Source organism: Lacerta agilis, chromosome 11, assembly GCF_009819535.1.
Source record: "Lacerta agilis isolate rLacAgi1 chromosome 11, rLacAgi1.pri, whole genome shotgun sequence".
Lineage (NCBI taxonomy): Eukaryota > Metazoa > Chordata > Lepidosauria > Squamata > Lacertidae > Lacerta > Lacerta agilis.
The window spans coordinates 35706745-35724884 of record NC_046322.1 but is presented as its reverse complement, the minus strand read 5'-3'; the positions used below and the strand labels follow the sequence as shown (position 1 = coordinate 35724884).

General features: G+C 42.6%; 1 protein-coding gene across 1 annotated transcript in view; it reads right to left on the bottom strand.

Annotated features, from left to right (window-relative positions):
* FAM81B (family with sequence similarity 81 member B) overlaps window positions 1–18140 on the bottom strand; it is a 31205-nt gene that overhangs the window by 5711 nt on the left and 7354 nt on the right. Inside the window, exons 3-6 of the mRNA XM_033164469.1 lie at window positions 13696–13954; window positions 9315–9433; window positions 4548–4677; window positions 1397–1503 (exon numbers count right to left, since the gene is read on the bottom strand). Of these exons, the coding sequence (XP_033020360.1) occupies window positions 1397–1503; window positions 4548–4677; window positions 9315–9433; window positions 13696–13954 (615 nt within the window). The remainder of the gene's footprint in view (window positions 1–1396; window positions 1504–4547; window positions 4678–9314; window positions 9434–13695; window positions 13955–18140) is intronic.

Below are 18140 nucleotides of genomic sequence, written 5' to 3'. Positions count from 1 at the left end.
GAGCCTGCCAGCATACCGGGCACCCCCTCCCCAACCCGCCCCCGCCCCCACGGTCGGGCGGGCACTCGCGCGCTGGCGGGCAAGCTGCAAGCCAGCCGCCCTCCGGAGCCCCAGCTGGAGCGCTGGGAAGGGCGCGCAAAGCCCCGCGCCGCTCCAGCGCCACGCCCCTCATCCCCCGCTTGCCCACCCCCCCTCCCGAGGGGTGGCCAGCCGGGGGCGCTGAGGGATCGTTGCACCACGGCGGCCGATCCCTTTAAGACGGCCCTGGTGGCTGGAACATTACTAAGCTATATCTCACACAGGCCTTTTATATTGTCTAATTTTGTGTCTGCTAAATATAACTTCCTCAAGGCAGCCAACTTTCATGTGTGGAGCATCAATCAATCAAGTAAATATAGTCACCACAGAATCACATTTGAGATATATTTTGAATTTGTTCCATATACTTCCAAGTTTTGTATGTGAGATGAAATTCCTGACTTTCTGCTCAAGGGTGTAGATATCAGTGTAATACTTGGACTGAAGTGTATTACCAAATAAGAAGCAACTAAAAAAAGCAACAACTGACACTTGAGGCATTTGATTCCTTTCATTTTTCAGTATTTTCAGTATGAACACAATTTCTGAGCTAGAAAACCCAAAGACTTAAAAAGAAAAAAGTTGAACATAACATCCAGCTATGCAACAGGTGGGTGGAAGTATAAAAGGCCAGAATAATACTGAGAAACAGAACTGATTGAGAATACGAAATCTCCAAAGTGCAGCCTGAGGATCTGAAACGCAGGCCTAGTTAGACCATCCTGAGAGTAAGAAACGAGATGCCTTGATATGAACAACAGTGGCAAAGCATGAGCCAGAGATGGGAGTCTCTCTGGGGGAGTGTGTACCTACATACATAACATCAGCAATAATTCGTGAAGTGACTCAAGGCCATGTTTTACTCATAGCTCTGAACCTTTGTGATTTTGTGGTTCACTTTAGCATGACTCATGTACCGGTAGTTAAGTTTTGAATTAGTTTTTCTGTGACTATTTTTCTATATATAACTAAGAAATTGGCAGAGAAAACCATAAGCCCCGTGTAGAGAGACCTTAGTGTGGAGTGAAAAGTTGAAAGGGGTGGGTCGCAAAAAATAGACCTTGAGCCTCATAATGCACCCCCCCCCCCTGTAAAAATACTTTTGGCATTAATGTCTCCAGTACGCAAAGTTATTGTTACATTTCTGAATATTTTCCCACATTAAAACAACACAAAAGAAAACACTTGCGCACAAAAAACTAAACCAAGAAAGGGGCTTGGTGGAATTGTTTCTCGTAGATGTGCTAGATTTCTATACAAAGGGATTTATAAATGCAGGTAAACAAGGTTAAAAAGTTAAAAAGCTTCCACCACCTACTTGAGATCCAGGAGCTGCAATTCATGATGTTGATTTCCTTGTACTGCCTTCAAATTTGAGTTTTGCTCTGAGTTTGAAGTGTCTATCTTGCCTAAAAGCTGCATTACCTAATAGGAATTCAACAGGGAACACTCTTTATAAGGCAGAATTCCAGCACTTACATTAAATACACATTATTGCTGCAGTGAGTGGGAAAAGCCAGAATTTCTGACAGGCCCATTCTTAAAAGCTTTTCTCAGAATTAATTTAACTCAGTAATAAAGGCTTGCCATCAACTGGTACAAAATAATTTAGTAGCCGCCAGAATTCCTCTGATTGAATTGTGTGTATAGACAACTCTTAAAACCCAGTGAATTCAGTGTGGTTTTCAGGAGCAGTTATAACTGACTAAAATGTTAGGGTCATTATATAGTTGGAGAGTACATAAGGGTGCTCAGATAAGATTGAGGAAAAATCAGTTTTTATTTGGGAAATGTATCCTGAGGGACAACTGCACTACAGCTGACCGCAGGCCATGAATGAACAAAGCCAGTTTAGTACTCTTGAAGGGACAATGTGGTGTGAGATTTTTAGTGTTAGCTGTTGATGCTCTGTTTTGCATTCTGATCTTACATGTAATCCAGGGAGGGCTGTATCGTGATTATTTCTAGTTGTGTGGCTAAGGTCTGGGCACCCACCCACCCCACCCCACCCGTGTGTCTTTTCCTGTTGAGCTTTTATTTGTCATTTCCCCCCTGCTTGATGTCTCTCCATAGGAAAAGACTAACTTTGTTTTTACATTCTTTGGTATTCTGGTATATGTGATTTATGACATGCATTTATTCTATTTTACTTGGATTGTGGAAGCATCATTCTCTGCCAAGAGGAAGACAGGTTTGAAACATGCCTCTGACCACATTTCCCCAGTGAAATATTTTCACTCGCACCCTCTCAAGAATACCTGTCCTTTGAGAAAATACAAAGGAATACAGAAGATTGGGGAATAAAGTGTGGCCACTATCCTATGAAGAATGAAGGCAATACTGAAGCAAAAGAAAAGACCGGCCATCTAATGCTTGCTAAAGAATAGCTTTGGTCTAACAGAGCAGGGCTTAATCTACAAAACTGAGAAGCCATGAATATTACCGGTATATGTAGCAATATACCTGGGTAGCTTATTCTCTATTAGTACTGCAAACATCTGAACATTTGTGTTAGATCAGATTCCTTCAAAAAGTATGCAGCTTAAAAAGTTCTCACAATAAGGATATGTCAACAGTCTTTATTACATACTTGTCAAAGAATGACAGAATTATAGAGTTGAAAGGGACCTAGAGGGTCACTTAGTGCAACCTCCTGGAATGCAGGAATCTCAACTAAAGACAGATAGCCATCCAACCTCTGCTTAAAATCCCCTAGTGAAGGAGAGTCCACAACCTCCGGAGTATTTCTCAGTGATCAGGGCTGACTCCAGGTATAAGGGGCCTCTTGGCAAACTGCCCTCTATGGGAAAGCCCCACCCCACTCCTTTGTGGGGAGGCCACCATGAAAGTGGGTCTACCTGGTAACAGCAGTGAGTGGCTAAACCAACTACTACTGGTATTAATTTCTCGCAATTCCCCGGAGTGATAGTTGGTGTTCCACGGCTCTGTGGGAAGCTTTTGGCTGTCTATCACTCAGTAAGTTGGGTGGGTGGGTGGCTGGAAATCCAGGGGAGGCACCAGCAGTGGTGGGCCCTGTCTAATGCCTAAGGGTGCCTGGTGCTGATACTTTTTTTTGGGTTACTTTCCTATATATGTAAAAAAAGGTAGAGCTAGCAAGCAATAGCAAATCTCCTTATTGATATGAAAGTGTAATCCACTGTTGTATATTACTGTAATAAGTCTGCACATGCTCAGTGGCAGAGTTGAGGCTGGCAGCAGTCACCTTTATGGGCAGCTAGCTCATTACCTCAGAACAGTTTGGATGCTGCCTTTTTGCCTCCTTTCTGTAAGGCCCTGAATGCCTAAGAGCAGGTTAGTAGTAAGGTTCCCTTTGAAGTTTTAAAATGAATTACAAATTTCCTCAGCAAGTTCCTTGCTTGTTGGTGTTTTTGTGCTGCAGTGGGCTGTAAATTTCAGTTCCTGAGTGCCAGCTTGTTTGAGAGAGAGCTGCTGTGGAACTGAAGTGAACAAGAAAATGCTCTGTCTTCATCACTTGCTAACCGCACCCAGATTTCACATATCTGAGATTTACAGATAGGGTTTCCAGGCAGGCTTATGCAACTTTTCTTTCTTTCTTTCTTTCTCTTTCTTTCTTTCTTTCTTTCTTTCTTTCTTTCTTTGGTATGATTCTTACATTCTTTTGTTTATCAAAGGTCTTTATTAAGTGTCTCTGAAGGGATTCACACATAGGTAAATCAAAACACCAAACAGAAGTATATAAAAAAAGGTTTTTACATAATTTTAGGACACTTATGTAAATTATAGGATTAATAAAACAGCACTGTTCTCCCAAAGTTCTTTCTTTCAGGTTGTGTCACCACAAAACCTTTTCCTAAAGCTTAATCTATATGCTGGCTGGAAGGGCAAATTGCCTCTTCTCTGTGCTCACAAACATTTTTTTCCTATTAATATAGACATTCCCAGACTGAGCTTTTGCCCTCAAGCATGAGCCTCAAATGCACAAAACACTGAAAATCAGGCTCCTGTAAGATTAAATCTAAAATTATTTTGGGATTTCAATCTTTAAAAAAAAATAACATGGAAAAAACTGTGTATTCTTACAACTCCATTCTATTAATGTTAATAATTTTACACACCTTTGTACAGTGTTTAGTTTTCAGTACTGAAGAAGTACTACCTCTCGCAATATTTATTAACAATCCAATGGATTCTTTTAAACAAACCATAGGTAACACTAACCACAGTTTGTCTGTTTAGATACAAGCTGCCATTAAGCAAAGATGGTAGTAATTGCTCCCAAACTGCTCAACAGAAGAAGCAAAATGGGAGACCACGTAAGCCAAGGCTTTCTGTAACTCATTCATGGTACATTAAATTATAGTTTGAACTCAGCCTCTGTCTTTCACTAAGGTCAGTCAGCAGTTTGGAATCAAATGGGGAACTGGGGCAATGTCAGACACGCCTTAAAGATTTGAATAACAGAAATATTTTCCTTCAGATTCACTCACCTTCAGCTCCAAATTATTAGCATAATTTTCTACAGTAGACTTGATTGCATGAATTTCTTTCTCTTGTTTTGAGATCTCATGCCTGATGATATTTATATCTCCAGAGAGTTTTGCAATGCTGGCATCACATCTGGAAGCAAAGGTGGATGACAGAATGCAAAGTAGTGTTAACAATCCCCAAATTCCCACAGCCCCATCAATTCCCGACACCATCTCTCACCTAGAAGTGCATCGACCCAAACCTTTAACTTTCCTCCATAAGGCAGAATCCATACACCATGCACTTAGCTCTTTGACTCCTACCTAAAGACACCCCCTCCAATCAATTCATTCTATTTGAGGCTGCCTTTGAAGAGTATCTTGAAACTACACTGGTGCGAAATGTTAACCAGAGCAGTTGCTGTAACACCCGTTCTGCACGATAGCATTGGTTTCTATGTTCATGTTATTTTGTTAGGCAACATCAAGGCTTGCAAATATGGAGATCATCATTTGTGCTCCTGGGCGCAGCATCAAGAGGCTGAGCTTTCTTTTTTAAGATAAAAAATAAGTCTATAGCCCTCTTAGAAAGTTATGAAACAAAACATGTAGATACCCTAAGAAATTTATGTGAAATGAGGCAGCCTGGCTGCTCCTGCCTACCAGTGCATTTAGCCAATGGGTGAATAATTGCTATGATTGAAAAGTGAGTTGTGTTTGGATACAAGGAAATAGGAATCCATGGGATCCTAAAGAGATGCCGACACACCCATCCCTTATTGCACTTTTCCTAGTTTACTCTTATTTTCTAGTCCTTGGCAGCTTCATAGTTTCTCCTTCCGTTTTTCTTAGCAGCAAGGAGGCATTTTTTTCTGGTGCATGTGTATTGCTCTACAGGAGGGAAAGTACAGTCTCTTATTAAGAATTTACTGTATAATTAACTTACAGCGCAATGCTATACATGTCCACTCAGAAGACAGTCTCTTTGTGTTTAATGGGACATATTCCCAGGTAAGTGGCTGCAGGATGGCAGAAACAAAATAGAAAATTCTTTTCAGTAGCACATTAGAGACCAACTGTGTTTGTTCTTGGTATGAGCTTTCGTGTGCATGCACACTTCTTCAGATGGCAGCTTAGGTTTTGGTTTGGCACTGGGGAAAACTGGGTTCTTGTGCCTTGCTGGATTGCAGGGGTATAGTATGGGGGGTGTGCAGAGGGGCTGTGGCCCTGGGCATGGATTTTTGAGGGGGCTTGAAGCAGCCGTCCCCATACAGCCGCCCCCAATGCAGCCTAGCCCAGCGCTTCTCTCCTGGGCGTCAGAAGAACCGACGCCCACAGTGAGATGTGTCGGGCTGGGCTGCACTGGGGGCATAAATTTTCCCCATCACTCATGCTCTAGAAGGGCATATTCCCTGAACATGGAAAAGTAGCTTTCAGATGTGTAGAGACGGGTCCTAAGCAAGCACAGTAACAGCTTTTGTACTAGAGGTTTTTCAGTATTTCAAACTAGGCTAGCTCAACATTTCCATAAGAGAGCACTGGTAACAAGCAATATGCAAAAAGTGCTCATAATGTGGTATAAATCATTCCCTTGTACTATAGCTTAATCCAAGAGCAATTACTCAATGAAAATTGACTGCTTAAATACAGCTACTAAAGCCAGCTTTTATTGCTGCAATGTCAGGAGGTTGTGCTGAGCCTAGAGATTTGTGCTCGCTCATCTAACTCTCACAAAAAAGGTGGAATAAATTGGCCTTACTTTAATAAAATAACCCAGGGAACTAACACTACCGTAATTATTTAGATCACTACTTGCTCTGTTAATTATATAGGAAAGTGTCACATTTTAAATTGTTTATCCCCTGCAGTTCCTAAAACGGTGTTTCAGTGCCTAATACGGTGTTTCAGTGCCAACCTTAAGGCCAGAATATAATGCACACTCTTTGAGACACTATTAAATACACAGGCCAAGTTCAATAACTACTCTGAAAGGGGTGATCTCGTGGCAGATGGGTAGGGATATCTGTGCAAAAGTATTGAATGGTAATTCAGTTTCATCGACCACACGTTTTCCTGTGTTGCTTAATATTTATGTACTCGATCTACACATAGCTGACCCACCAATACCATTCCAAGGCCAATAAATAATTTCTTTTGTTTGACTCTTGTGACTAAGGAGTTTGTGAAATCAAGACAGCTTCTGTGATAGTGAAGACAGATTTGGTCCCATGGATAAAAGCTTGAAAGTGCAATTCCTGTAGTTTCTGTCCAAAAGCCTCTTTCCAATTCCAGTCTATTTAAAACACAGTAAGCACCTGCAAGGCAGCACCATTGTAACTTACCCCATATCCCTGTTTCCAGTTTCTGCTCATGTTAAGAATCCTATTTTTATCAATCCTCTCACTGCGTGAGTTTAATTAATGAGGCAATATTTATACCAAAATTTAACATAGTATTATAAGTTTGGAGTGGAGGAAATAGGCGCTGTGTGAGATCCTTCTGCATCCAGCAAATGTTAAAATACAAGCCAGGCTAGCTTCCTGTGTTGAGGTCATAGCATGGGTGAAGGGCCATTAAAGGGAACAAAGGAACGGGGCTCTGTGTGAGACAGCAAATGGGTGGGGTCCCTCCCCCAGATCACAGTTAGTTAGAAGACAGTGCCAGAGTTTGGAGCAGACTTTGGCCGTGACGTGACCTAGAAGTAAAGCAGCAAGCTGGAGAGTCAGAGCAATGTTTGATTTCTGTTTGAATCCAAGGCTGTAGCTGTGGGAGAAACAAGACGGTTTTTGGGTGTTCATGAAGACTCCACAGTCTTCGCTGTGTGCCACTTCCAAAAGGAAACATGGGCCCTGGAATGCCTGGAATTTCTCAGTGCTCAGAAATTGGGGTGATGTGCAACAATATGTACAGAACACTTCCTCCAGCTTTGAACTTAAGAGGCACCAGTTCAATGTTCTACAAATGGGAGTGTTCAATTATAAAACCAAGGTATTAGAGGAAAACTTCAAAACTACATGATACATTAAATCACTTGTGTCACCCCCTTAAAAAAAGGAGGAAGCCAGCAGTGGCCTACGTGTTTCAGCACCATGGCAGTGGAATGGGATCTACACTTCCCCCAGATGCTATGATACTGATCATTGCCACTGCATGCCGAAGCTGCTATTTGCCTCAGGAGAGAAGGTTAAGTAACAGCTTCCTGTTCAGAGCAAATGGTGCTGAGGGGAGCAATTTCCACCAGGCCCACAGCACTGGTGAAACGTAACTCCTTATGCCACCAGCACCAATTCTGATTTGGATCAGCCTCTATCCACCACCACACAGTTCATAGAAGGTGGCAAACCACACATTTAATGTAACACGTAGTTTTGTTATTGTAATGTGCTTTATTTAAGCACACACCGTTTTAGGGTTGGGGTGTTTGTATGGAGAAGGCTCTTTCTTGTGTCGCCACACAATGCATCTACCCCCATAGTGGAACACAGAGAAGGGCTCTTCCAAAAATCTGAAGGCGCAGGTATGATGATAAAACTGAAGGGGACAGTTCAAATAGCTAAATATCCCATATTGATTATGAATGCCTTAATTGCTTTCTAAGCTTGTTTATTTGTGTATCATTCACAGCATTTGTGCATTAATATATTTTCTGTATTTTTGTAATATTAAGAGAGACAAAGGAATGTGCCTAATGTTGCTTCTTCAACTATTTCTGGGAAATCAGCCAAAACTAGCCAGCAGCTTCAAGGTTTTGATAACGGTGTACGGTCTGGAATTAAACAATGGCCTGTTAATACAGAAATAGCACCTTGGCTGTTACCATAGAAACATCACAGGGGCCCCTTTTAAGGAATGTGCCGTTAATATTAATTGTGGTTAGCCTTTAATGGGCTTAAGAGCTGGTCTTGTTGATTGATCATACTGGAGGCATCAGGCTTGTTGGAGTTGGGTATCCTTACATGTATTGGTATGTATTGATTGCATATTTGTGTATTGTTCCTATGGGTCTTTGGGAGAGGGGCAGCTCTGAGTTGTGTGAGCAAGGGGGCCTCTCAGCCTTGGACGGGATGCATGCGCTTTCTGAGCAGACAGGAGGAATGCAGCTGGAGTTGGCTCCTGCCACCTGTATTAACATTATATTCAGTCCATTAAGATGTAAGGTATTTCCTAGTTAGTAGACTCATCCCCCTGCATGGGTATTATTGATTTATGCTTTTGTATTTCCTATCTAATGCAACAAGTATTATTGCCGGTTAATTAAAGTTATGCTTTGATATTGTTTAGGCAGACACATGCCTTATGAATAGGTTCAACCTTCAGCATACAATAGCGGATCTGTGTGCTCACAAGCTAGGTGATGTTGCTATATTTCTGGGAAGCCTGCCAAGTATATTCAAGGCTTGCCAGGACATTCCCAGACTGGGGAGGCTTTGGGAGGTTACCCTCCTAGGGAACATGTGAACCTTGAGCCAATTTTCGGTTTCTATTTTCGGTTTCTGTATTGTCTTTATAAGGAGTACGCGCCAGTCTCTCAGTGCTCAGTCCAACTTTTGGATTGTGCCTTTTGCTTTGCATATGTAACTCAAAATAAATCCTGCTGAACCCTGCATGGTGTTTTGCCTCTTCATGTTCCTGAATCCACCACTCAAGAGCTCAAGAGCCCATTATGGTCTTACAAAACCAGTGGTGCTCCTTCAGGTATTTGGGTCCCCAGCCCAGGATGTTGTAAATGTGAGACAAGGTGCAAATATTGTCAAGGTAGCTTTCCCTTAATAGATATGTCAAACTTACCTAGCCACTCTTCCACGTAGATCTCCAACTCCCTGCAAGTGTTTATGGTCTAGACTCTGCATAGCAAAGTTAGTTCCTGATGTTGCATCATCTCTTGATTTTATTTGCCTCTCCAGAACCTATAATTTTAGCAGAATTGTAAAGGACTGTACCAATACGTGTTCAGTTTATTGTTTTATACAAATTTTTGTTGTTGCTTTTATTACTATTTATTAAATTTGTATACCACCCATCATCTGAAGATCGCAGGGAGGTGGTTCACAACATAAAAACACGTGTTATACAAACACACAAACTGCTGTTATTACTTAAAAGCGGGGGGGGGGGGGGCTTACTTTGGAAGATAAAGAGCAATTGAGTCTGTACTGGTTTACATTTTTTAAAGGGCTAAGGCAATTCCTTTACCTTAGAGATTATCACGTTCCTCAGACCTGGTGGTACCTTTGGAAGTTGACGGTCCCACACTGTCGAAGCTTCCAATATCTGCCTGTGTTTGTGTATACAATTTTCATCCATATTGCCGACATTCAATATAGATTCTTGAGATATGGGGAAGGTTCCTAAGGCCCTAATCACATTATTTGTGTTTTCCATGGCAAGTGAACAGGCCTCCAAACCAAACAATCCAATGGATGAATAAACTAGGTCTGACAGCATAGTGGCAGCTGAATAATGAAAGTGTAGAGCAGTTTGTACTGTGGAAATGGGGGCTTTGCTGTTGTCCAAATGGAAAGAAGGGAGGGAAGCCTGCCTAACCTGAAAGCAGGAAGGCCAAACCTAGGAGGAAAGTTCCTTGAAACCACACTACATTCCTCACACCCATTCCCCTAATGGCAAGATATTTGGCCTGGTTCAGATGCAAGGGGAAATCATAATTTCCCACTATATGAATTAGAGTTGTATGGGCCCTGAACAACCCAGGCTCTGAAATTTATCCTGGCTCCTTTTAACAAATCAACTTTAGACAAACCATTATTTGCATTCTCATGGCAATGAAAGGTGAAAGGGAAGGGGGAGCTTGTGAGTACAAGGCTCACCACAGTTCGTTCAGATAGCAGGAAACCATGGCTTCTGTTATGCCTTAATTGGACCATAGTGTGTGCCTCTAGAGCTGGCCAGAAACTTAAATTTTAAGTAATATATTGCTGTTAGCTATCAACAGGGAAGGCATGCATAGCCAGGCTGCAGGCTGCTAAGAATATCACAAAACTGTGTTACTGGTGCTGTCTGTGCCACAAGTTCGCTACCTAAGGACTAAATGCTAATAGTGGGGTGGGAGAGCTGAAAATAATGCCAAAATATTTCACACCTGGCCATTGATTTGGTTCCAGATAGTACATGGGATAGTACACTTTGGTTCCAGATAGTACATGGGTAGACAAGTCTGAAAAGCCCGGGACACAATGTTTTCCCCTGTATTGTGTTCACACAGTACATTTGTTACTGTGGCTGATACTTCTGGCACTCGATTATATGTAACACTCAGGCCCAGATGAGACAGTTTGTTTGTTTGTTTGTTTGTTTGTTTGTTTTCTTCAGTGACGGTGTGAATCATGAGAACTATATACAGTGAGAGGGGGTGTTTCTCTCTCTGAAACAGGAAGTACACTCTGAGTACTGTATTGTATTTTCTTTCATGTTTGATGCTGTTAAATCAAATAAGGGTGGGGTGAAGGTTTCATGGTCATATTTGCAAGGGATTGGGCTAGATGACCTTTGGGGATACCTTCCAATTCTACAATTCTATGGTTCTACATTTGGGGGGGGAGGTAATCCTGGTGTTTATTTTGCTCTAGGAGGCTTAGTTTGGTCAGAATCTAGTAAAAACTTCCAGAGTTAATGCAAAATACATTACTTCTGGTAAATGAGCCACCATAGCTGCTAGAGGGCTGTGAAAATTTGTGTCCTGGGCTTTTTAGACTTGTCTACCCATGTACTAGGGACGTGGGTGGCGCTGTGGGTTAAACCACTGAGCCCAGGGCTTGCTGTTCAGAAGGTTGGCAGTTCGAATCCCCACAACGGGGTGAGCTCCCGTTGCTTAGTCCCAGCTCCTGCCCACCTAGCAGTTTGAAGGCATGTCAAAGTGCAAGTAGATAAATAGGTACCGCTCCAGCAGGAAGGTAAACGGCGTTTCCGTGTGCTGCTCTGGTTCACCAGAAGCGGCTTAGTCATGCTGGCCACATGACCCGGAAGCTGTACACTGGCTCCTTCGGCCAGTAACGCGAGATGAGCGCCGCAACCCCAGAGTCGGACACGACTGGACCTAATGGTCAGGGGTCCCTTTACCTCTTTACCCATGTACTATCTGAAACCAAAGGGGCACATTGGTTGCCAGATGTGATTCCCCCCCCCCAGCTCTCCCACTCAACTATAAAGCTGCTGTTAATTCTGAGAATTCATGAGAGTGTGGGAATAGAGGGAACATTCTCTCCTTGTCTGCCTTCAACTTTCTTCTAAGTGATTCATTATTATTTCATGAATATAACTGAAACAACAATGTTTAAGTACTATTTTAAAACATTTTTAATTATGCTGAATCTCCCCATAATTTGAAATACTCTATTAGAACGTATCTGTCCTCCTAATGGTTTTGTTATTTTATATAACATGGAAGTGTTGATTGGTTTGTCCTGCTACTTGCTAAGCAAAGAAATCCATCGTGGCTTTATGACTCTTCTCAATTTACCTCCTCATGTGGAATATCATTAATGCTTCCATCAGTATAGTTGCTATGACTCTGAGAATAGGGTTGTTAGCTTACAGTCTCCCTGGTGGCCACCTCTGCCAAGATCCAAATTATTCATGGTTATTATGGCAGTTGCTTCTTCCAGTGCAAAAGAGGCCAATTAAAAACAACCTTTGTGCCAGGAAGTATTTCATTATTATGACAGTTTTTTTAATGCCAAGTTTGTGTGTGGGTAAAATAAATGTCTTGACTCAAGAGGGTGGGGAGTGGGACTGCAACTACCTGACCCCCAATTAACACCCAGTTCCATGCACGGAAGAAGGAAAAACCATGATAATCTGTAAGCAAAACATAAGGTATGAGGGAAGCTGGCTGTAGAATCCTAAAAAAAAAAAAAAACCTTCAGGAAGGTCTAGAAACATATAGTACATGTAGGGAGCTTTTTTCATCAATAGAGTATGGAGAACTATTCCCCACCTGCAATTTGAAAGGCTGTAGTCCATAATTCTGCCACCTTGTGGTTCTAAATTTTTAAGCTCTGGGGGTGGGGGTGTCTTGTTGGTGTTACTCCAGTGTTTGAGCTGTACCAGGCAATGCTTCCTGGATTATTGTTATGGGGCAAAGACACAAGGGCCCAAAAATGTTTCAGGAAGGCTAGAGTCTAAGTCAGAGCTTTCCAAACTGTGTGTCGCAATACGTTAGTGTGTTGGCTGTAGTCTGTACGTGTGTCACACGAACGCTCCTTGAGCTTCTGCCGGGGCTGGAAAGGGGTTAGTTTAACCTCTGGTTTGCTAGTAAAACTGAATTACTGTGTTGCACGAAATGATGCATGTCTGAAAAGTGTGTCACCAACTTGAAAAGTTTGGAAAGCTCTGGTCTAGGTGCTTTGGAGAATCATCATCTATCACTTAAGCATGGACAAAGAATCAAAATGATGGCACCATCTCTGAATTCTAGGGGCCAAAGTGCAAAGAAAAGAGAGTCAAAATCACCTTTCTGGATACTCAGCTGAAAATGCCTTAGAAGATAAACTAGTACATTCATACCTTGTCGACTCAAATGCTTTGGCTCCCGAACGCCGCAAACCCAGAAGTGAGTGTTCTGGTTTGCAAATGTTTTTGGGAGCCGAATGTCCGACGCAGCTTCCATGGCTTCCGATTGAGTGCAGGAAGCTCCTGCAGCCAATTGGAAACCACACCTTGGTTTTTGAACGTTTTTGGAAGTCGAATGTACTTCCAGAATGGATTCCGTTCGAGAACCAAGGTGCGACTGTACGTAGATCTTAAAGCCTGCATGTACCCTTTCTGAATATATATTATAAGCAACAGCCAAGTTCTGCGATGAGTTATGGGAGAATGGGAATCAAAGTTCTTCTACCCAAATCCCTCTTTTCCCTAGTTTGGGGGTAAGAGATGTATCTGAGCAACAGTTCAGAATCTGTCATTTGAGGCCTCCCCTGTCCTAATGGGGATCATTGCTAAGAGGTAATTTTCATTCAGGAATCAGTACAAAAAGCAGTTGTTGGAAGCTAGCTGGCTAGACTTGCTGCCTCCTGGGGAGAACAAAGATATGCATATTTTATAAGTAACTTAATCTTAAGTAAACCCATCTGGAGCTAAACACAACATAGCTACTGAATAAACCAGAGCTTTAACAAATTGCTGGCAATGCCAAACACGACTGCGGTGGTGGTACCTCTATGTCGTGGCTCAGCTTTCTAACTATGCTTGTGATCGTCTGTATGTGGTTCTCCAGGAGCTGGCGTGCTGCTGTCTCCCCTTGCTGAACGCCTTTATTTCCGTGAAGGTAAGAAACGAGGCCATCTTTTATCCGAAAGGCCTGATCCAGGAGGACAGCTGTGGTTCTCTCCTGGTTAGACAGCCGGTCTTCAAGAGAATGCACTCTGCTTCCAGAAACATGAGGAATCGTAGGGAGGAAAGGCTGGCTCTGACTCCTGTCCAACAAGTAACCAAATGAGTTAAAAGGTTATGGAGTTAAAGGTAAGGCATATATTAGAATGCCCAGCTATGACAGCAGTGTAAAATAAGAAAGGTAAAGTGTATTCAGGTTGTTGTAATTCCTCTCTCTCTTCCCCTCCCCCCTCACTTCGTACCGATCATTTTAACAAAATTTGTACAATGCTTGAATCTAAATAAGCAGTTTACAGTAAAATAAAATGAAACATTAAAATTTTTAAGAACATAATTTTTTAAAACATATTTGAAATCATTCAGAAACTTAAATCAACAATAATCTGAAAACGTATTAAAACACATGTAACCTCTTCATGTTTGGAAAGGCTTGCTTTAACTAGGGCTGCCATAAGTCCAGACATTTCCCCTGGACATTACTGGGAGTTCAAAGGCAGAATTGTCATCTGGGGGGAATTTCCGAAAGGCGGATCTTAGGCGTTGTTGTTTTTTTGGCGTTTTTGTAATGAAAAAAAATACTTTCGGGGTGTCCTGGCTTTTACTTTTTGAAATAGGTCAACCGTACCTAAACAGAAGTGTTTAAGGAAGCACTGGAACGAGTACAGCGAAAGCCTGATGTGAATAGGCAGAGATTTCCAAAATGCAGGTGTTGCCACCAGAGGCAAAGCAACCTGCTCCGGTACCCGGAGCGGCGCTTGTCCCAGGGGGCATGGTGCACATTCTTGGGGGTGCGCGGTGCGCCCCCGGGGGTGCTGCTGATTGGGGGTTGGCATTTTGTCACCACCCTTTGGAATGGCACCCAGGGCAGAACACCACCCCACCTCGGAACGCCCCTGGCTGCCACCCCAAAAGACTGATTTCCTACAAGTGAAGAAAAAAAGTTATGTGGCACGTGTAACAGTGCCACTTCTGCAGATTGAAGCATATATGAGATAAGCCAGTCCTACAAGTAAATTATATACATATTGTTATATATAACCATCATATTTGGTCTGCAAGATCATGCAATCTGCCCCAAGTAAAGAGATTTGGGATTAGAAGGTTCAACATTCAAAAGAATAAGGCAGTTTTCAAGTACTATGTACAATTATTCTGTGCATCATCTGGTCTTAAAAGGTAGTATGAAAATTGTTGCAGGGATGTTGGCAGCCTTTCATGAGGAAAATATGGTAGCACAAGATACCATATCATGTGATATAATATGGTAGTGTTCACACAGAAGAATGGAGCCCTAACTTGTTAGTAGGACTTCAGGTTCATACTGCAAATCAAATACTGTAATAGGTACAATTCCGTCAGTCTTAGGGCACCTTTTTATGTTCTGCTTTTTTATATGGCTTTGGTTGATGGCATGCTTACCTCTAAAAGGGATACAATGGGAGTAGTCTGAAAAGGGAGCAATTTGAAATAACTCGAGCTGTTCAGACTTGGAGACCAGGCAGCATGAACTGACCCACTGAGCTTCAAATCAGCATTAAAAAGAAATTTAATCAAGAATTAGTAAAGCCTTGCAATTAGGTCTTGAGGTTGGTAAGCTGTAGTTGTCCCGTCCCCGTCCCCCCGAGTTAATTTTGCAACCTGGCATTTCATGGCTATGAACTAACATTTCATTTTTCTGTTCCAGGAGAGTTAACATTGAGCAGAGAGTATAGGAACCAAATGTGTTTTTATTTCCTTACATACTGCACTAAACACATTCATTTACAAGGTATCTTCACCATGATAGAGACATAATATAAATTACCATACTTTTCCATGTATAAGATGAGGGTTTTTTTACTCAAAAATAGTGTCCAAAAGGGGGGGGGGCATCTTATACACGGATAGTTCATGGGGGGGGGATGGGTGATTGGTTGCAGCCGCGAGCAGGAGCTTTTAAGCGGTGATTTTTTTGGGTGATTGGTGGCTGTGTCAAGTGCTGCTTTGGATTGGCTGCTGCTGTGGTAACTGGGTGGGTGATTGGTTGCTGCGGCAAGGGCTGCTATGGATTGGCTGCCGCTTTGCCAATAAGGATTGCGATTGCCGTCTGCTGTTGGTGAGCGTGCAGACGCATGTTGGCTTCGGTGATGCGAGCGATTGTCAGTGTTTGTCAGTCGAGATAGTGATTTCCAGCATTTCCCCACCCCAAAAAAGCTCAAGAACCCTGGGCAATCCTCCCCCAAAAAAGCTCAACAACTTTTGGCAATCTCCCCCCATTTTCTTAAGTTTGAGTCCCCCCAAATATGGGGCATCTTATACACGGAAAAATACGGTACTTTGAAGACACCCACCCTCCACTTTGGCTTGCCATCATCATAGGAATCTAAGAAGCTGCCTCAATTGAAGTCAGAGCATTGCTAGTGTTCATGTTAGCTTAGGCTGGATCTACACCAATTGTAAAAATGCTGTGTGTGGGGGGGGGGGAAGCAAGATAGCTCTCAATGCAATTTTCTATTGATTACGGATCACTACTCTACAGCAGCCTAGTGTTACATTTTTATAACACATTTTAAATGTTTTAATTGACCATTGTAGATTCGCCCTTAATTCCGTCTACATGGACTATCTGTGCCTTTCCAGGATTTCAGACAGTGATGTCTCCCAGTCCTTCCTGGAGATGTCAGGGATTGAACCTGGGACTCACCTGCATATGAAACAGATGCTCTACCACTAAGCTATAACGTTTCCTCATGTACCTCCTGGGGGTTATATGTGTGGATTTCCCTGACTTCATCAACTATCAGAATAGAAGTGACACACAGTCAGCCTCTCTTGCTTTCTGGCTTCATAAACTAACCGGGCAAATTGTAGGCAAAGACAGATCACAATTAAAAAGTGGTCTCGTTGCTGGTAAGTGTTGCCCAGCAGATTTTGGAACAAGGACGGGCATATCTTATCTTGCCTCTAGCAAAGGATACCCTTAAAAGGGAGGGCTACACACTGGTGCTGGAAAGATCAAACCCTAACTTTGAATTTATTATTTAACAATTAAAAACAAGAGGTATTAGACATTTCTTAAAGAAAATACTTGAAAATTAGAATAAAAAACTATTTTGAAAATGTCTACCAAAAAAATGCATTTTAAAAAAGCCATTCCAGCAAGTAGTGTTACAAATTTTAGATCACCTGGGCTTGATACTTTGACAGCAGCGTTTTGCATTATAAAACATCCATGACATTTGTGTTATGTCCAGATCTTGAGCTGAAACAATAAATGCTAGGATCTGTAATAAAAATGCAGAGTCGGTCTGCTGGCGTGACTTCAAATTGACAGCAGCAGTGCCAAATCACATTAATTTTTCAGGGGATCAGTCCATATGGAATAGAGTATCCATCTCTGGCTCCAGCTCCAAAACCTTAATGCCTGAAAACTGAATGGCTCTAGTAGTTTCATCAGAGCATATCCCAGTTGCCATAAGACAAATTATTTACACCCTTATTTGTTAGAGGCAAGAGCTGAGTGCAGAGGGGATCCAAAGGTGGGCAGACTACCCCAGAAGCAGCATGACATGCTCCCCACCAGAGGCACTGCCCCTCCCCTGACACCCCACTCACCTTTGGTCCCCACTCTACACTCAGCTCTCACCTGTGGCTCCTAGAAGCTGTCAGCATGTGACAGCAGCAACACCCTGTGAAATGATTTTTACTGGTCAGCTAAACCAGGTGTGGGCAGCTGATGGATTTAAACTCTCAGGGAGATAGGGACTTGTTATCCCCTGCATGTGAAGAGAAGCTCCAGTGGATTGAGCAGACAATAGTGCATCTGAACATGCTGTAGAGGGAAAGGAAGGGCAGATGGGGCTCGTTAACCTGGGAAGGTAGCCCACCCAGGAGAAGGAAAACTCAGGCCTTAAACCTCCGCTGCCTTTTGCCTATACTCATTTGTGAGAAAGGCTTTGGGAGTAACCCCTGACAAATAATCTCTATCCACTGCTTTTCAGGACATCTTTGGGAAAAGGAAAGGCAGAGGAGTAAACCCTACACAATTCCAAAGTGGAGTCCCTAAGGCGGTTGGATGGCATCTTTTGTGCCTCCTTCCGGCAACTCCTGCAGCTAAGTTGGTGTAAAATGTATTATTTTGTTTTCTTTTGGATTACATCAGCAAGGCCTAGAAGGGGTCTTGTCGTCTGGGCAGCCCAGGGCTTCCATATACACTGCCCAGGCTTGCACCTCAGAGAGGTCGCTTCAGTGCTGCTAATGCAGCAAAAACAATGTGGGAGGCAGCAGCTA